The 20,352-nt window shown below is 36.4% G+C and overlaps 1 protein-coding gene across 5 annotated transcripts in view; it reads left to right on the top strand.

Moving 5' to 3' along the window:
• The window catches only part of JAK2 (Janus kinase 2), an 85,801-nt gene that overhangs the window by 52,846 nt on the left and 12,603 nt on the right, over nt 1-20,352 (top strand). For all 5 annotated transcript variants that reach the window (XM_056513193.1, XM_056513195.1, XM_056513192.1 and 2 more), the window contains 14 exons: nt 472-591; nt 2,916-3,073; nt 3,774-3,885; nt 5,575-5,761; nt 7,903-8,030; nt 8,505-8,639; nt 10,210-10,297; nt 12,447-12,574; nt 13,310-13,448; nt 14,698-14,849; nt 15,860-16,010; nt 16,269-16,405; nt 17,626-17,815; nt 18,324-18,448. In XM_056513193.1, the coding sequence (XP_056369168.1) occupies nt 472-591; nt 2,916-3,073; nt 3,774-3,885; nt 5,575-5,761; nt 7,903-8,030; nt 8,505-8,639; nt 10,210-10,297; nt 12,447-12,574; nt 13,310-13,448; nt 14,698-14,849; nt 15,860-16,010; nt 16,269-16,405; nt 17,626-17,815; nt 18,324-18,448 (1,950 nt within the window). The remainder of the gene's footprint in view (nt 1-471; nt 592-2,915; nt 3,074-3,773; nt 3,886-5,574; nt 5,762-7,902; nt 8,031-8,504; nt 8,640-10,209; nt 10,298-12,446; nt 12,575-13,309; nt 13,449-14,697; nt 14,850-15,859; nt 16,011-16,268; nt 16,406-17,625; nt 17,816-18,323; nt 18,449-20,352) is intronic.

Genomic DNA, 20,352 nt, shown 5'->3' with positions numbered 1-20,352 from the left:
TCCAATTACAGATTTTGCAGCTTGTATCATTCTGAATGAAGTAATGACATTTTGTATTGTTAACAGGCTTTCTAAACTGGTTTAATCAGGATGCCAATAATAAACTCACCAAAATAAAATCAAACCAAAGCCAAACCAAAAAAACTCTCAAAAAATAATCAAAACATTCCACTGTTCACAAAATACTACCAACTGAAGAAATATCTACGATTATAAAAGCCCAGATCCATATTTGGGTATTTATGTTAATGGTTCCTGAATCTCTGTTTGTTCTTTAATTTATGTTCCTAGTGATGATTTCATAGCGAATAAAAAATCCTTTCTTTGCTTATAATGGCATGTTTAAGGTTTTATAATCCTCTTTGTTGCTGGCTTAAGAATTCAGAGTTGTTGGAGTTCCAATGCTGCAAATAGGCGAAGCTTTTTAATTGCCATTTATGTTATACTGAAATTATAAAATATTTGTTGCAGGATTTACAAACATACTGTGATTTTCCTGATATCATTGATGTCAGCATTAAACAAGCGAGCCAAGAAGGCTCCAGTGAGAGAAGAATTGTCAGCATTCACAAACAAGACAGCAAGAATCTGGTCTGTTTACTTTTGTTACTGTTGTTTCAAATAGATACTGCTTTGAGCAGACTGTGTAATTGTGTATGCATAGTATTAAATAAGCCATGACTATGTTAATTAAGCATGAGATAAAACTAAACACATATCAGCAGTGTAAGGGGTGTATCAGAACACTAAATGTCTTCTGCATTCAAAGCTGTGCACTTGAAATGAAATAGAAATAGATATTTATATCTGAGGAAAATTTCTGGTACACAGATTGATTCTTTTGTTTATTAGTCTTAAACCTTAGTCCATGGTTTCAGTTCTCAAGTGTGCTGTTTCCATGGTGTCCTGATAAGCTGTCTGCTAGAGACCAACACATTGAAAAAGGCTTCAAAATGCTCTGAAGAATGATGATACAAAATAAGTACCAGGACAAAATTAATGTTATTGCTTTTACTGTGTACAATTCTTTGAAGAAGATCTTAAAGTATTTTATACACAAATGTAAAAAGTCTTTTTACTTGAACTACAACCTCACACTTGAATCAGGCTTTCTGGCAGGTTTAACAGTCATGGAGTTGTGGGGTGGGCTGACCCTAGCTGGGCACCAAACCTGTGCCCACCAAACCTGTTCTAATTGCACCCCTCTTCAGCTCAACAGAGGAGGGAAAATATAGTGAAAGGCTTGTGGGTCAAGATAAGGATAGATATCACTCACCTATTAACCATCATGGACATGAATTGACTCAGGGAAATAAATTGAATTTGTTGCCAATCAATTCAGTGTAGAGTAATCAGAAAAAAAAACCCTTAAAAACATTTTTCCCACCCCTCTTTCCTTCTTCGTGGGCCAACTTTATTCCCTGTCCTTTATCTTCATCTCCTCATCAGTGCAGAGGATTGGGAATGGGAGGTGTGGTCAGTTCATCTCGTGCTGTCTTTACCTCTCAGTCTTCCTCAACTCATCCCCTGCTCCAGCAAGGTATCCCTCCTATGGTGGACAGTCCTCCATAAACGTCTCCAACACAAATTGTTTCCACAGGCTGCAGTTCTTCATTAACTGCTCCGTTGTTGGTTCCTTCCATGAAGTGCAGTTCTCCAGGAACAGACTGCTCCATAGTGGTTCATGGGGCCACAAGTCCTGCCAACATGCATGTTTCAGTGTAGGCTTCCCATGGGCTCACAGCCTCCTTGAGGCACATCCCTCTTCTGTGACGTTCTTCACGGGCTGCAGGGTGATCTCTGCTGTACCGTGGGCTAAAGAGGCATAGGTGCCTCACCATGGTCTGCACCATGGGCTGCAGTTGTTTCCAGGCCCTCTTAAAAAGGAATTTGAGGACTCTAAACACTTACTCAAAACTACCAGCTCTTTTTATTGCTCTCTAGCAAAGAAGTTGCCAAATAATTATGTTCAGCTATTAGGTATGTCTCCAGTGTCACAGGCAAATGCATACTAAAGCCTGTTCTGTTGGGTTACACTACTGAATAAAACCTTGAGTGACCCAGAAAATGCTTCTCTATTTTTGTTTTATTTGCAGCAATAAGTATATTGTTGCGGATTAATTTAATTTTGCCCTGATTTTATCTGTTAATCATACTGTGCATAAGACCTCTTTCATACCCATTTTCCTTTGACCACACCATTTTTCTCCCTGCTCCTGTCTGGTGTACCTGTCTTCATAGTAGTAAAAGGTCATCTCCTGTCTATGATCCACCTCAGGATGTCTGTTTTTGCCGACTAGTAAAGTTTTCAGGCGGGTATTTTCCTGAGGATTTTTCTTTTCTACTTGAAGGCAGACATACAATCTCTTTGAGAAGTGAAGGCTTTGCTTTAGGGAAGAAAACAACACTGTATTGGCCGTGTCTGCATGCTGAGTTGTATCTACTAGTTTTTGCCTTTCAAATGCTCTTTCGTATTGGCATTCCTCTGCTGTTTCATCTATTTAGACTAAGGGTTTGTTTTTTTAATGGCAGGTTTCATAAAATCATGAAATGATTGGAGTTGGGAGGGGCCTTAAAGATCATCTGGTTCCAACACCCCCATCATGGGCCAGGCCATAGTCCATTAGAGCAGATTGTTCAAAAGCGTGTTCCAGGGATAAGGGCTCCACAGCTTCTCAGTTTTGTTCGTTTTGGATTTGATTTTGAACACTGAAGGTTTCTGTCAAGTGTTGAATGATAACAAGAAGGTAGAATATATAAACATCAGTAAAAATCTGCTTTTATTCATGTCTTTAATGTGTTCAGATATGCATATCTTTTATGGCATTAGCATATCCCAGAATTTTTTGTTGCCTATTAAAAATGGAAATTCTCTCTCCCTCCCTGCCCTGCATTGTTCTCTGGCAATTGAACAGGAGGCTGAATTTCAGTCATTAAGAGAAGCTCTCTCCTTTGTATCATTAATTGATGGATATTACAGATTAACAGCGGATGCCCATCATTATCTCTGTAAAGAAGTAGCACCACCATCAGTTCTTGAAAATATCCAAAGCAATTGTCATGGGCCAATTTTGTAAGTATTTTTTTTTTTAGTAATATGAAAATTGGGTATAATTTTTGGAAGATAAGCTTTAGTTGTCTGTGAACTGTGATAGGTATCTTAAAATGTTTTTTGTTGTTGTTATGTTTATGTAACATAAAATGCTTTATATTCTTCCTCTTATTTTTCACTTTGTAAAATACAGTGCCTTCTTGACATGTTATAAAGGTCAAGTGGAAAGATCATTCCTTGATATGGATAGAAATATTGAGTTAGCTTGTTTAAGAGGAAATTCATTCTTATAATAATGAATGCTATTTTATTTCAGCTCTTTTGTCCTGTTAGCCATTTTCCTGTTAAACCCACCTTTCTCACCCACACAAATGTTTGGCTAATTTAAGCTTATTTGTTAGGCAATTTTATTATAGCTTCTTTCATAATGCATGCTGAAAATCATATTATAAGCTGCAGGGAATATACATTTTTAGCCTTAACATTTCTTATTGAGTAAATAATTGTGATGGTTTAGTATTAAAAAATGTTGGTATCCTGCTCTCTACATAAACAACCATCCTATCTATTTTAAAATAAAGAGCAAAGAGATTAACTTTAAAAAGCTGTACAAACTGTAGTTGTTGTTCTATTAGATATTTGTTGATACTGCTCATTGCTCAACCTCTTATATCTCTGAATTTTGCAGTTATGCAATTTAAACATTCTCTTTTTACTGCAGCATGGACTTTGCTATCAGTAAACTGAAGAAAGCAGGTAATCAGACCGGTTTCTATGTCCTTCGCTGCAGTCCTAAAGATTTTAAAAAATACTTCCTTACCTTTGCTATAGAGGTTTGTATTCTATCTTAGTGTCTATTTAATTTTTTGCTGTGATATAACATGGAGCCTGAGATGTTCAGTAAATTATTCTGAATTACTCTGAATTATTATTATTTCCCTCCAGAATGTTTGTCTGATATATATATTCTATAGCTATTTTTGTCAGATGGGCCAACTTTCAGGGCCTTGTGAGAAACATCAGAGTTGGTACAGAATTGCTAATGCACATACCACATGCCTTGGAGACCAAGACAGGCTGAGGGAAGACAGATTCAGTGTTCTGGAGATAGTGACATAGATCTTGGGACTGTGATAAATTTTTGGGAGATGGAGCAATTTAATGGGTTTTCTACTTTTTTTTTTTTTTTTTTTTCCTTCAAGTTTCGAGGTTTTTAGTTGGGTTTTTTCTCTGGGTTTTCCACACACCTCTTCCCCCCTCAGAAGTGGGGCTTCATGGGATTGAGTGTACAGCCTTTGAAGATCTAAGAGTGTCTCCTTCACAAGTTCCTCTGGGTTTGGGTTCTGTCCCCATCCCCTTTGTCAGGGCCAGCCCTTTGGCAGCTGTTACATCAACACAAATCTCCTGGGTATAGTTGTTGTTAGCTAGAGAGAAAGCCACCCTGGAAAGGCATGCAGTTCTCATGCAGCCAGGGAACCAGATGTACCTCTTCTCTCTGACATTGCAGCTAGTGATAATGAAATGCTTTAATATTGCTGTTAAATAATTGTGTGATCTTGTTTCAAGAATGGATTTCTCTTGAATTACATTAGCAGAGCAGCCTTTGTGTTTTTAGCTAGGAAAGGTAATACATGAATTTTCCTGCTGGTGTATAGCAAGCTAGCAAGTTTGCTTATACTGTCAGAGATAGGTACATCTCTGAAAATGACCAAGTAGTGCTGATGTGAGAAATGTTATGTCCAGTTAATGAAGTATGTTTGGTAGGGAATTTTGTAGACAAAGAAATCAGTTCCTGAACAAGCTTAGGCAGGCAAAGTTGAGAGTGAAGCTTGTGAGAGAAGACTACTATTGCCTTTAAGTGATTTTGCCACAATGTTTTTTTTCTTTTTCTGAGTCTTGTGCAAGTCATTGGAAGGATTTTTTATATTCAGAATTTGTTGTAACATTTGCTGTAGCAATGAGATACGGGACCACAAAAGCACTAATAAGAGATCATCTTGTTTAAAAATGTTTAATGGTATCTTTTCAAGAGTCATTGTGAAAATAATTCAGTGCATATTTAAAATATGTATTAGGAAGTAATTTCTTAGAACTGTGCTGGAAATAACAGGAAAGCAGAACTATAGCTGAGATCTCCAAATGCCTACCAAACAAACGTGGCATATCAGGGCTATTGCTTCCAACAAAATTTTGTTTTGCTGTAACCCTATGTCAGGGTGAATAAGCTTTCATTAATGGCTCTGAAGGATTTTTCCTAGGATCCATTATCTATTTTCTCAGCTCCATCTTTTCTGATTTCATTAACATTTGTTTTTCTCTAGCATCAACATGCTACTTCCAGTGATGGGAGAAGAGTCACGTTTTCTCAGAATCAATATTACATATTGAGAACAAAACAACAAATTATGATCATATTTTCCTGAAGCATCCTTTCTTTAATTAGTAGAGTGCTGTACATTTAAATAAGCTTTCAAATATTAAATGTTAATCAATTTAGTTTTTAATGGAAAAATTTTCTGCAGCGTGACAGTACTACAGATTATAAGCACTGCTTAATTACGAAGAATGAGAACGGAGAATATAATCTTAGTGGAACCAAGAGAAGTTTCAGTAATCTTAAGGATCTCTTGACCTGTTACCAGACAGAAACTGTCCGTTCAGACAGCATAATTTTCCAGTTCGTCAAATGCTGTCCTCCAAAACCAAAAGGTAAGAGAAAGATTATTTCTAAGCAGAAAGTTTTCTAACTTCTAGATTAAAGGCTTAAAAATAAATTAATACTAAATGACTTTCACATAGCTGCATGATACAAAACTGGGAGGACCTGTTGGTTCCCTTGAAGGCAGGGAGGCCCCTTAGAGAAACCTCAGCAAATTAGAGAATGGGGCAATCACCAACCACATGAAGTTTAACAAGGAAGATGTCAGATTCTCCATCTGGGGTGGGGCAGCCCTGGATGTACAGACAGACTGGGGAATGAGATGCTGGAAAGCAGTGCCACAGAGAGGGACCTGGGGTTCCTGGTCTGTGACAAGTTGAACATGGGTCAGCAGTGCCCTGGCAGCCAGGAGGGCCACCTGTGTCCTGAGGAGCATCAGGCACAGCATCACCAGCCAGGCAAGGGAGGGGATTGTCCTGCTCTGCTCTGCTCTGCACTGGGGCAGCCTCACCTCCAGTGCTGGGGGCACCTCTGGGTGCCACAGGGTAAGAGAGAGATAAAACTATTGGGAAGTGTCCAAAGAGGGTTTTGAGGATGGTGAAGGGTTTGGAGTAGAAACCGTATGAAGACTAGCTGAGGTCACTTAGTCTGTTCAGTGTGGAGGAGACTGAGAAGAGACCTCACTGCAGTCTACATCTTCCTCATGAGGGGAAGGGAAGGGACAGGCATTGATCTCTTCTCTGTGGTGACCAGTGACAGGACTCAAGAGAATGGCCTGCATTTGTGTAAGTGGAGGTTAGGTTGGACACTGGAAAAAGCTTTTTCACCCAGACAGTGGCTGAGTGCTGGAAGAGGCTCCCCAGGGCAGTGGTCACAGCACCAAACTGAGAGAATTCAGGAAGTGCTTGGACAATGCTCTCAGGCACATGGTGTGGCTCTTGTGGATGGTCTTGTGCAGGGCAGGATTTGGACTTGATAATCCTTGCAGGTCCCCTCCAACTCAGAATATTCTCTGATTCTGTGACATATGTGTGGATTTTTTTTAAATTTCACTGACCTACTTATTCATCTTCTTAGTCATAGTTTTTCAGTTCCAGTGTCTGCCGAATTGTAATTTGGTTTAAGATAGTCTTTCAGAAGTAATCATGGTAGCCAGTTTCATGATTAGAGCAAAATTGATTTCTTGATTTCAGTGGATTGTCTGCAACAGCATTTCTTTTTATATCAAGTGTTTTCATGTCTTGAGAAGGAAGGAGCTACGAAATTTATCACTGGGAATACTTCCATAGGCAATGGAACCCACAATATCAGTGAATTTCTGTCATTGTTATCTTAGCTGAGTTATGCCAAGCCTTCAGCTCCTTTTTAACAGTGAAAAAATACACATGGAATAGAGCTTCTCCCTGACGAGTGGATTTTTCTTGAATTAGCATTTAATTTTTTTGCCTATTTTTGATATTCATATCTTTCTCCTTTATGAAATCTTTGAATATCTGCCCTAAGCAGTACTATGTGCAGTTAATATTAGTCTTTGTCTCTATCAAAGTTCCTATTTAAGTAGAAACTTGCCAGAACAAGAGTCTATGATAAAACTTTTACTTCTCTCAAATTTGATTGAAAATATCCAGCGGATCCAAAACCTTATAAAAGATGCAACAAGTAATATGTATGCTCATTATAGAGAATAATTTTTTAACATTGTTCCATTGAAATAAAAAATGTATATGCATGAGAATGATAAATTATTGAATAAATATAATAATGGATGTGAGCAGATACTTACAAAGACATACTTTTCAGATTTAGTTTTAGTATTAGACTTGTTCTACTTTGTATTATAAAAGAAGGTAATTTACATCCCCTTTTCCATTCCCAGTTGTTATTACAAATAGTGCAGCAGTTAAAATGTGAAAGGAGGTAGGAATATTTTCAGAGTGTTTATCAGAAGTAGGAATACTTAAAAAACATAAAACTCATTAGTCAATCTATATGATTTTGCTGGTTAGAAAATATCAGACTTTGATTTAAATTAAATACTCTGTGGCTTTTTAAACACACTGATCTCAATGTGATATCTTCTTTTTGTGTTGAATTAGAAGTCTCTAATTAATAATCCTTCTGAAACTATATTGGTTTAATTTTATATTTTGCATATTTACTGTGGTTTTCTTTTCCTTCTTTCTTCTCCTAGATAAATCAAATCTCCTAGTCTTCAGAAGCAACAGCGTTTCTGATGTACCCTCATCACCTATGCTGCAGAGACACAATAATGTTAATCAGATGGTCTTTCACAAAATCCGTAATGAGGACTTGATATTCGTAAGTCTGTTAGCTTTTTCCACTGCAGATGTTGGGTTTAATATGTTCCAGGTTTTAAAAACCTCTGTATGTGTTTGAAAGAATCTTATCTGAGGTAGGAGATTTTGCTGAAATCTTTCCTTAGAGTTGTGGACAAGAATTTATTTTATTTTCCAGTAATGCAAATAACTATTTTTTTATCATTAAGAAGCATCCTTTTGACTGCATTAGCAGTTATTTGGTTCTAGAGACGTCTAAATACATATTTAATGGAATTGCTTCCTCTCTGGTTCTTGTAGCAAGTTGAGTAGACAACAAAAAACAAGCAAAAATTTAAGATGTTTCTGATCCTTTCTTTCTCGGCTGGACTCTACTGCCAGCACACCTCTAAAGACTTGCATATGCTTATGCAGGGGTGTTTTTTTTAAGATGTATTTTAAAACAGGCAGATATTTTTGATATGCTTTTTCTATCTGTATCCTTCCTTCCTTTTAGGAGGAGAGTCTTGGACAGGGCACATTTACTAAGATTTTCAAAGGTATAAGGAAAGAAGTGGGAGACTATGGCCAGCTCCATCAAACTGAAGTTCTTTTAAAGGTGCTGGATAAAGTGCACAGAAACTACTCTGAGGTTGGTGTGATTGTTTACTGCTGTATAACATTTGTCCATGCTATGTTGGGCATTACTCTTCTTCTTTTCTTGAGCATTACCCATTTACTTCATAAATGAGTATATGGTAGAGAGTTGTGTGTTGAATCAAGCTTTTCCTTAGAATTGTGACACAGGAATATGGATTTGAGACTGGCTTTGGTAAGTACACCTATGTACTTTATTTCCCCTACTTCCACCATCTGTAAGAGAATCCAGAGCTACCTACTGAGAACTGGACAACAGGTCATTTATACAACTGAAGTACCAGGGGAGGGGTGGTATGGCCACAGGATTGTCTTAACCAGTAAATTCATTGTTTACAAACAAGGGAACACCATTTATGGAAAAGTACTTCCTCTGGGTACACTGTCTTCAGATTTTCCAGTAAAATCAAGTAATCAGAAGTATTTATGTATGGAAAAATTTTGCCATACATGGATGCATCCATAATCACTGCACCTTCTCACTTTTTGAGGGAAGCTTTTAGCAGACTTGAAATGTTTTTGTGCAAAAACTAGTAATCTGGTAGAGCAATCAAGTCTGAGACTGTGTATGTGAGAATTTAATTTTAAAAACTTTCACAAGATGTGGTAGTGTTTATTATAGTAATGTAACTTTATATACTGATTACTGTCTATATATGTAATTTATTCGATTTCTAATATCTAGCTATGTTACAGCAAGCCAAGACCAGTACACTATTTTGTGAACTTTTCAATTATTTAAGATAACTCTATATGAAAATGGAAGGAAAAAAGGAGGATTTCAGATGATTGGTATTCATAAGCAGTGTAGGTCTGAACTATTGAAGACATTTTTAAAAATTATAATTTTGATAGCATGGGTAATGCATTTATATTCTAAAGTTAAGTATGAATCAGTTGCTAAAAAGTCAGAATATAGAAATAAAAATATAGTTACCTAAAGGAAAATGTTCTTGTTTTCACTTCACTTTGTTGGGTGAATAATCAGTACAAAAGCAAGTGTAGGTGGAGACGCTACTGAATGGAATAAAAAACTAAAGAATGCAATAAAAGCATTCAAAACTTTCCTGACAGAGTTGGAAAAGGTCTTGCAGTAGTGAATGAATGACATAATACTTTTTGTCCTTTAACTTAATGTGCTGCAAAGAAATAAATTTGAAACTGAATAGCACATCATGGCAGAATAAATTAGAAAGTGAATAGTATATGATTAATTAGTCTTCAGTTTACTTTATCTACGTCATTGATACTGAAAAAAAAAAAAGAAAATGTTGAGATACACTTGCCCCAGGAAAAAGAGGTTGTTAACCTATCTGGAATGTGTACTACTAGTTATTTAGAAAAAGAAAATTTCCACAACCCAAAAATTGAAGCAAAAACCAACCAAACAAGAAACAGTTGCCAAACACAAACCAACAACAAACAATATAAAATATGTTACATGGGATCTTTGCAAAGAGGTAGTTGAAATATTTTTAAAATGGTTTTGGTAAATTTATTAGAATTTTGGGACTTTGTTTTTACTGATATATTTTCTTTATTGATATTTCTCTCTTTCCAAAAAGTCCTTTTTTGAAGCAGCAAGTATGATGAGCCAGCTTTCTTACAAACATCTGGTGTTAAATTATGGAGTCTGCGTCTGTGGAGAAGAGAGTAAGTAGAAATTAGTTATCTTTTTTTTGCTAATTTTTTTACACCTCTGTTAGAGTTTGACATTGGTTTTGAGTAAAACTTGGAAAAAACCAAACCAATGCTAGTTTAACACCAGCTGGACAGCTAATGCATGCTCACACTGCAGTAGTATTAGTCTTGGTATCTGAGAACCAGTTAACAGTAAAAACAAAGAAAGAGAAAAAATTGTTTAAAGTACAGTGAGTGTGAATAGTAACCTCTATAAATGACTCATTTATGTCTGTTCTATCTGAGATCAGTTTTGTTGCATCTCTGGAATGAGCTTTTGAAGTGCCAGAAAAATTGCAGCCCTACATTATATCAGCTGTGGTTATCTAGAAAGAGAGGGACTGTGCTACCCAGAAAGATCTTCAGTTGCTGTGATTAAAAACAGACATTTCTGTCCTTTTCCACATGTGCTGACTTTGTGAGCACAAATATAATTTTGGTAAGTTTGGTTTAGAGGTCCCATTCTGAAAATGTAAGGTCCTGGTAATTCAATAAACACACTGTGAAATTTTAGCAGCAGTAAAGTCTTTGCATGGTCTGCAAAAGTTGAATGTCTTTCAGTTTAGCTAACTGCTTTGTGACTATGTATTAGTAAGAACATGTGAAATACATTTATACTGTCTAGTAATGAAATTTTCATTTTGGATGGATGTCGTATGCTAATGTGTGTCGTCTTCAAATATGACTACTGAATCTCACTTTGACAGTTTTTCTTCTTTATTTAATCTTTGGTCTGAAATGTCAGTTTGCCCAAAACTCTTTTTTATCTCTTTTAGAAATTTGTATGAAAGAAAACATTTTATAATAACTGCATGAATATATTATGTAGGTGATTACCTTCATTAGAGAGAAAAAATTTCCAAAAGAGATGGTGGATTCTGTAATCAGAATTTACCTCTGTAATCAGAAATTTCAGAAATGCTGGAAAAGGCACAGCATTATGTTTGGCCAAGAACTTGTGCCAGAACTTGTCCCAAAACAACCACATGTTTGTGTTTGTTTTTTTTTTTTTTGTTTTTTTTTTTTTGTTTTTTTGTTTTTTTTTTTTGTTTTTTTTTGTTTTGTTTTGTTTTGGTTTTGTTTTTTTTGTTTGTTTTTTTTGTTTTGTTTTTTTATTGTGGTATTTTTTTCATTGTACCAAACACAGGGACTATATATAAAGTTTCAGGCAGAAAGTTTATAATTAAAAATAATTTGTTGGGAGAGGTATATGTTTACTTATTTCATCTTTAAATCATAGTCATCCTCTAGAAATTATTCTCTTTCCAAAGGCAGGAGACTTACTACAGTTTAGGGAGAGGCAGTTACTAAGAAATAGGAAGATTTTGATTCTGTGGTTTACACACTTGATGTACTAATTTGATAAAAATTGTTTCACATAATTGCAAAAAAAAAAAAAAAAAAAAAAGAAGGAATTTATTGTCTCTAAAATGAATTTGTTAAAAATCAATTTATTTGTTGCAGCCAGGTATAATACCAGCAGTTTCCAATGTGAGCATCTTGCAGCTGTGAGCAAGGGTTCAGTCATGTGATTTGAAATTGTGTTGAAAGTGATGAAGATGGCAGTTCTTGTTTCTGGAGCTATTTGCTAGATGGCTGCATAAAGACATATGTCATATACCTATACACAATTTTAGAGGAAATACTTGTCTGTTTTCAAGGAAAGCATCTTCTGTCAATAAAGCATTGCATTTTTCAGTAAGAGTATAGATTGTAAACAATGATGAAGTGAATGACTTGGATGTTATTTAACTCAACACATGGATTGTGCACTACTATGTTTCATCAGCAATTACATTATTGTGTCTTTCAGGTGAGGGTGGAAAGATGCTCATTGGATTTTACCTAATCTGTAAAAGATTAAATCTAAATAATTAAGCCTGAAAGATTAAATCTAGTAACTTTGCATTTGAGAAGAAATTAGGTGAACTTCCACATTATGAAGAAGTGTAAAGAACATACAGTATTTGTAGCAGTACTCAGATACCACAGAGGTTGAAATTTATAGTCAGATAATAATAGGATATCAAAAAAAGAGTAGTACTAAAGTCATGAATTTGTCCTGAAATTTTATAATTTGTTGTTGGTTTTAATTGTTACTCTTCTTATCATTATGAATCAGACATCCTTGTACAAGAATATGTAAAATTTGGATCCTTGGACACATATTTGAAAAAGAACAAAAATGTTATCAATATTTTGTGGAAGCTGGAAGTAGCCAAACAGTTGGCATTAGCCATGCATTTTCTGGTAAGTGATTCAGTTTTGTTAATGGCAGAATTCAAGTGATTCAGACTAATGCGTGTAGAAAGGCTGAGCTATTACCTGAATTCTTGAAACTCTGGAGGGTTTTGATAATGCAGCTATTTTGTAGATACCCAGGGAATGACTTTGTATCTTGCACACAGTGTAGTTGAATGTCCATTCTTTTTCAGTGCTTTATGTTTTATCATGAAGTATAAGCACATTTGCAGTAATGCTTTCCCCCACACCTCTCCTTTCTGGACTTCCCACCTCAGCTCATGATGCTGAACATCAACAATTTCCTGGTAGTGTTAATACTTAACTACTGGGAGGGCAAAACTTTACTGTTCACTCTGCTAGTGCATTCTAGTTGGGCTTTAGGTCTCAACCTTACAATCCTTCTAGTTAGATAGAAAGGCCATCATTCAAGACAGAATATGTGACTAGATAAGTTTTTCCTTTAAAAGAATGTAGATGTTCGTACATTAATTTTAAATGGATGGATGAGTATTCTTTGGAGTTAACCCACATCAAATTGTTTCAGACTTCAGGTAGAGAGGAATAATTGGCTGAAAACTTTGAGAGAAACTGGTGAAGTACCTGAAATTTGATCAACCCAATCTGTGATCATTATTTTATTTGCTGATGTTTTTCTCATGCTGTACAGTATTTGTTTTTAAATATCTCTTCAACAGTAAGACTTTTTTTGTCAGTTTGTAAAGGATGCATTTCTGTTTATAGGAGGATAAAGGCCTTGTTCATGGGAATGTCTGTGCAAAAAACATCTTGCTTATCAGAGAGGAAGACAGGAAGTCTGGAAACCTTCCATTTATAAAGCTGAGCGATCCTGGCATCAGTATTACAGTTTTGCCAAGAGATAGTAAGTCTTTGCATTAGCTTTCTTGTTTAGTGCTTCTGACTTGAAAAAAAAATTTGTGGTTGGGTTTTTCCTTACCACCATCTAAAATAATTCTCTTATAGTGAGTTCTTTGATCACTCTGTCATTTTATAATTATCTCTACAGTCCTAGCCAAGCAGTTTTGAGTGTATCTTTTTAATTAGCAAATAGCTACAGGAAATAAAGCCACAATTCTCCACTGTGGGAGCTTTTTTCCCTGCTGTTCTCATTTTCAACCCTTTTTCATTGGTATTACTGTTGTTATGTTATATTGTAAATATATTATATAGTCTGTTACATTTGCAGATAGCTACTGAACTTAGTGTCTTATAATTGATCAAGTCTTTTATAGCTTGCAAGAACTTTCAGAACTGAAACCAAATGCACTTTTGAAAATGCTGGCTGGTGGTTAAACAGCATCTTAAGTGCATTTCTTGGTGAATGCCTGGAACCACTTGATGTTAAAAATACTTGGTTATCATCCACCATTAAGACTGTTCCAATGCTTTACAAACAGCAAAATTAATTAAATGGAAAATATGTACAAGGTTGTTAAGCTAATGGAATGGAAGCAACCTTACTATTCTTTTTGTGGCCTTTCTTTTTAATAGAAGCACTTCATACTTGGTATTTTTGTCAATGTCTAAAGAAATAATGTATCTAACAGCCTATAAGTAATGCAGTGTCATTATTTGCCAGTAAACAATTTAAATTAATGTTTAATGTGAAGCTTCTAAGGAGTGCTAAATCCAAATAAGTACTTTTTATTGGAGTCATTAGCAATAGTTTAAAAATCACATAGCATAAAATTCCATTTCATGGTGACTTTTGCTTTGCCATAAGACACCAACCACTGGCAAAGTACTTTTTTATTCTTTGATGTCTTGGTTCTCTGTAGTAGGTATTAAGTCTTGGTAAGATTGGGGGAAATAGAGAAATCATGAGAAAAAAATGTAACATGGAATTGATATTAAGACAGTTTTACACCTTTAGGCTTATTTTACAGTAAACTAATGGACTTCCTCTCTGATCCACAAATATTACTTTTATTTTTGTCCATATTCCATAAATTGATTTTTTGGTGGGAGCAAATACTTGGAAAAGTATTATTAGTACCTTGCAGAATTAAATACCTATGTATATTAAAGTAATTTTTACCAAATCAAATATGTTAGGGAATTTTCTGGTCTCGTTATTCGTCTTAACAAGTTTCCTTTGTGTGATTGCACAGTTCTTCTTGAGAGAATACCGTGGGTTCCTCCTGAATGTATTGAGAATCCCAAACAGCTAAGCCTAGCTACAGACAAGTGGAGTTTTGGTACCACTTTGTGGGAAATCTGCAGTGGAGGAGACAAACCCCTGAGTGCACTGGATTCTTCAAGAGTAAGTATTAGTGGGTCTACTGTCATAGCAGTTCTTTGAACACTTCTGATTTAGAACATCTGCTGTTGTAGCCACTTCAGCATTTAAAGTGGTGTCGCATATGACCACTGTAGGAAGAAGACATATTATCTGGTAGATAATAGCCAGAAGAAATAATTTGAAGTTTGTTTTTATGTCGTTTATTTTGATTTTAGGGGAACAAAGTGCAGAATTTTCAGTATTATCTAGTTAATATTTTTGTTGCCTTGTTGCAGCAGTGTATTGCTTTAAACAAAAATTATTCCTAACAGTGTATATGGATTTTAATTAGCATTCTTGTAATTGAACATCTTAAATACAGTAGTATTTTGTATGTTGCAACAATGTAATATTTTAGCTAAACCAGAAATGTTAACTTTTATCTCAGGTAGGAACAGGAGATGGAGGGGAAATACATTCCATAAAAATACTAATTCATATGTATCTGTTTCCTTAGTTGGAAGCAAAAAAAAAATTTCACTATGCCGCAAAAGTACTGGTATATTATTTTTTTAAACATACTGTAATCTTCCCATAAAGCCTGATGTGATTTCTCAGGTATTTTAATCAGCTCTTACAATAATCTCCGAGGTTTACCTAGAATTAGCTTATAGATATCTAAGTATTTCAGAAGTTGCCCTACATTCTTTCATAATACTTACAGAGCTTTTCACAATTGTGAGTTCAGCCAGTTCACAGATCAGTAGAACTTTCTGCTGGACCTATCCAGTTGAGGATTTATGAAATTACCAATAAAGGAGATACTATTTTTCTTTAGCCTCTTATCTTCTACCAGTAACTGCCTGGAAATTTCTGAACTGATCGCTCTAAATTATACCAGCATTGCTTTTGATGAAAATTGGTGGGATAATGTACATTTGGTGAGATAACAAGTCTAGGTTTAGAGCTGTAATTTTTGGCTACTCTGGTGAGAATGTTAAGGCTTCTGCAACTCTTCATGGTTGTAAAATGACTTACCTGTTTAATTCCAGAAACTACAGTTTTATGAAGATAGGCACCAGCTTCCTGCTCCCAACTGGACAGAACTTGCAAACCTTATAAACAACTGTATGGATTATGAGCCAGATTTCAGGCCTTCTTTTAGGGCAATTATACGTGATTTGAACAGTTTATTCACTCCAGGTGAGTTTGCGATAAAACAGGATCCAAAATACTCCTGATTGCTATTGGTTCACTTTCTTTTTAGTTTGCTTTTTGCAACACATCATTGTATCTGCAAATTACTATATAGAAATAAAGGCAGCTATCAATATTCTAGTGAACTTGAAGTATGCCAAACAAAAGTAGAACATGCTGTGATTGTAATAAGGATCTTCCTTCTGTTGTTCACTTCTCTGTGCCTTCTGTTCCCTTTCTTCCCTTCTTCCTTTTACCTCTCAGATTACGAGCTATTGACGGAAAGTGATATGTTGCCAAATATGAGAATTGGAGCACTTGGATTTTCTGGTGCTTTTGAAGATCGGGACCCAACGCAATTTGAAGAAAGACATCTTAAGTTTTTACAGCAACTTGGCAAGGTAAGATGTTTCAAAATTCTGTAATAGCTTAGGAAATAACTATGGTTTTCAGTTATCTTTTGATGACCTCGTAAATATTATTTACAGTGAAACTTCTGTTTTAGAAGTTACTAATTTCAGTCACATCTGAGCAACACGTGCAGTTCCTTCTAGCTCTTTTTTCACTTTCACGGTATCTTAGAAGAAAATTAGCTAATCTCCACAATGAATCCAGTCACACCAAAAGGCTAAAATATTTTTCAGTAATGCAGAGCTGCCTGACATAAACTTTATATATATATATGTATGTATGCATGTATGAATAGATATATACACACACTTGGTATTCAGTTAGCAACACTTTGGAGTAGTCTTGCACAGAACTAGTGGGGTTGAGGTTTTTGTGTATGCATATTCTGAGAAATACGAGTCTCTAAATTCAAGAGGAAGGTGTATGTCTTCAAGATACATGTAAGCTTTAAACTTTTTGGCTTTAGAAATCAGCATTTGGTTACTAGTTTTGCAAGTCATTGCAGCCTGGCCATGTGAAAACATACCTAGACAGATGACCAAGTGCAGCTGACAGATCTTCACCAAGTACTGTTTTTCTAGAATGGTTCTTTGCTGTTTTGTTTCATTTTTACCAATATTCCTTTGGCTTCAAGTACTGAATCAACCTGAAAGTGAAGCAGCAGAACTACTTCTGTTGCAGATGGTTGGTTGTTGACTGTGATAACATAGCTTAGGGAGAGCAACAGAGTAGTAGGTGATGGCTGCATAAAAGAAGACAAAAGACAATATAAATGAAGAAAGAGACAAAACCAGAACATTGAAACAAATGGGAGAGGAAACAAAGAGAAACAAAGCAAAATTAAGAACCAAGACAAAGACATTTATGCAAGTGCAGGGAAAGTATTATGCCAGTGGAAGTGGAAATTTGTGAAAGGAGAGAAAATAGATGGACATCACCCTCTTTCCTTGTCCTCACTTCCTGTTCCATTTGCTTCCTTTCATGGAATATGTTTCTTTTGCAGTTATCCTCTGTCCTACACTTATTCTCTCAGGGAAGTTTTGTGGCATTTCACTTAAATAATTAATCACGTCACCTTAATGCTTATTACAGTGAGCACTGAACAAAAACTACACTCTACATGAACAGACATGTACACTATGAAACACAAAGAAAGAATGAATGATGTGGACTTGTTTTTAATTCCCAAATGTTTCCATTTGTAACCTAGGGAAATTTTGGCAGTGTTGAGATGTGCCGGTATGACCCGCTGCAGGATAATACTGGGGAGGTGGTTGCTGTGAAAAAGCTGCAACATAGCACAGAAGAGCACCTTAGGGACTTTGAAAGAGAAATTGAAATACTCAAATCTCTGCAGCATGATAACATCGTTAAATACAAAGGAGTATGTTACAGTGCAGGTATGTGCAATATTAAATACACCTAAATATGCATACTGAGAAATTCAGAGAGGTGTTTATGACAGTCGCTGACTTGTCCTAAATTAACCAGGATGAGAAAGTACAAAACAAATGAAGCTGTTTTGAAAGACGGTGACATTGATAACATGTTGATGCCACTTGCCATTGTGAGTTTCATCTTGACAAGACAGACATACAGACTTCTACTTTGCCTTAGTAATAGTAGCTGAAATATTGATGAGATGATGCTGATTAGTGATACATTGATTTTTCAAGCATATCCACATTCTTGTTGAGTTTCAATAAGTGGCATTTTCTGAGGAAATGCAGTTAATTAATATGTGAAAAGTTACATAGTGATGTGTAGATAATAAATTAATATTTTTGTATTAAGTCCGTTTTGTATTATGACTACTGATAGATGTTTTAAAATACTGATATTTAAAAACTCATCTTTGGAAAGTTACAGAAAAAATTACATTTGTATTTTTTGTTATTGCTGTAAAAGGACGTAGGAATCTAAGATTAATTATGGAATACTTACCATATGGAAGTTTACGAGATTATCTGCAGAAACACAAGGAGAGGCTGGACCACAAGAAGCTTTTGCTGTATGCATCCCAGATATGCAAGGTAGGACATTTCAAATTATATATGTTTTTCAACATAGCTTTGTCTCCTTTTTTCATGCTATTTGTCTCAAACCAACAATAACTGGTTGTTTTAGTATATCTTCTATAATGCTGTTGCTGCTAGCACCACATAACCTTAAGAAAATGTAGCAATATATTCATATAGTCAAGAGCTAGAAAAACTTCTGGGCATCGTAATACGGGATACTGAGACTGGCCTATCTGCTGACTGAGGCAGAATATACTCTTTTCTTCCTAAGGTGACCTAAGATATTGTAGGATTTAATATACTGAGGCAATCTGTTCATCACATTCTATGATGGAATTTTCAGAAATTTGGCGTTCAGTTATGAAAACACTGTAAGAGCATGTGTATGTTTAAACAATTTATTTTAAACTGTAATTATGAGCAAAGATACATGATTTCTGTAGGCCTTAGAAATACCCAAACCTGTAATAAATTATTTGGCACCAATAATTCATAAAATCCTGAAAAGGGGTACAAACATCTGATCTTTTTTGTGATATCTCATTTTCCTCATAGAGACAGTTTATGCCTTCCTTGGTTTTATTCTGTAATTACTCTTTAGATATAAGAAACTAGAGACACATAAGATTTCATTGCATATTTAGAAATTTGAGTAAAGAAAAAAAATGAGGTTAGGGGCAGAGAGACAAAAATAAAAAATATAACCACACCTCATCAAGGCATGTACCAGAAATATTTTTTAATTTCTTTTTCCAATGCCTTCAATAAAGACATGGAAACAGTAGGTTACGTAAGATTTCATAATCACAGAATCAAGTGGGCTGGAAAAGACATTTGAGATTGTTGACTCCAGCCTGTGAATGAACACCATCTTGTTAACCAGACCATGGCACTGAGTGCCACATCCAGTCTTTCCTTAAACACCTTCATGGATGGTGACTCCCTTACATCCCTGGACAGCGCATTCCAAAGCCCAGTCACCCCTTCTGCAAACCACTTCTTCTTAATGCTCAGCCTAAATCTCTGCAAGTCACTTCTTCTTAATGTCCAGCCTAAACCTCCCCTGGCACAGGCTGAGACTGTGTTCTCTTTATCCTGTCACGGGTTGCCTGGGAGAAGAGCCCAGCTCTCATCTGGCTCCACCCTCCCTTCAGGGAGCTGTACAGAGGGATGAAGTCCCCCTGGGCCTCCTAAACAGCCTCAGCTCCCTCAGCTGCTCCTCACAGGGCCTGAGCTCCACACCCTTCACCATCCTTGTTGACTTCTCTGGACATGCCCCAGCACCTCAATGTCCTTCCTAAACTGGGGGGCCCAGAACTAGGCACAGGATTTGAGGTGTGGCCTCACCAGTGCTGAGTATAGGGGGACAATCCCTGCCCTCCTCCTGCTGGCCACACCATTGCTGGAACAGGCCAGAATGCCATTGGCGTTCTTGGCCACCTGGGCACTGCTGGCTCATGTTCAGCTGCTGTCAGCAGTACCCCAAGGCCCCTTTCTGCCTGGCCACTGTCCAACCACTCTGTCCCCAGCCTGGAGCTCTGCCTGGGGCTGTTGTGGCCAAAGTGCAAGACCTGGCACTTGTTCCCATTAAACCTCATACTGCTGGATGTGGCCCGTCAATCCAGCCTGTCCAGGTCCTTCTGCAGAGCCCTACTGTACTCCAGCAGATCAACACTCCCACCCTTTCTGGTGTTGTCCATAAATTTACTGAGGGTATATTCGATCCCCTCATCCAGATCATCAGTGAAGGCATTAAACAGATCTGGGCCCAACACAGACCCCTGTGGGACACCCCGAGTGAGCAGCCACCAGCTGTTTGCAGCACCATTCACCACTCTCTGGCCCTGCCATCCAGCCAGTTCTTAACCCAGCACAGAGTGCTCCTTTCCAAGCCATGGGCTGCAGCTTTTCCAGAA

Source organism: Oenanthe melanoleuca, chromosome Z (genome assembly GCF_029582105.1).
Source record: "Oenanthe melanoleuca isolate GR-GAL-2019-014 chromosome Z, OMel1.0, whole genome shotgun sequence".
In the NCBI taxonomy this organism is placed as follows: domain Eukaryota; kingdom Metazoa; phylum Chordata; class Aves; order Passeriformes; family Muscicapidae; genus Oenanthe; species Oenanthe melanoleuca.
Note: the sequence above shows the minus strand (reverse complement) of the source record. Positions and strands in the feature narration are given on the sequence as shown.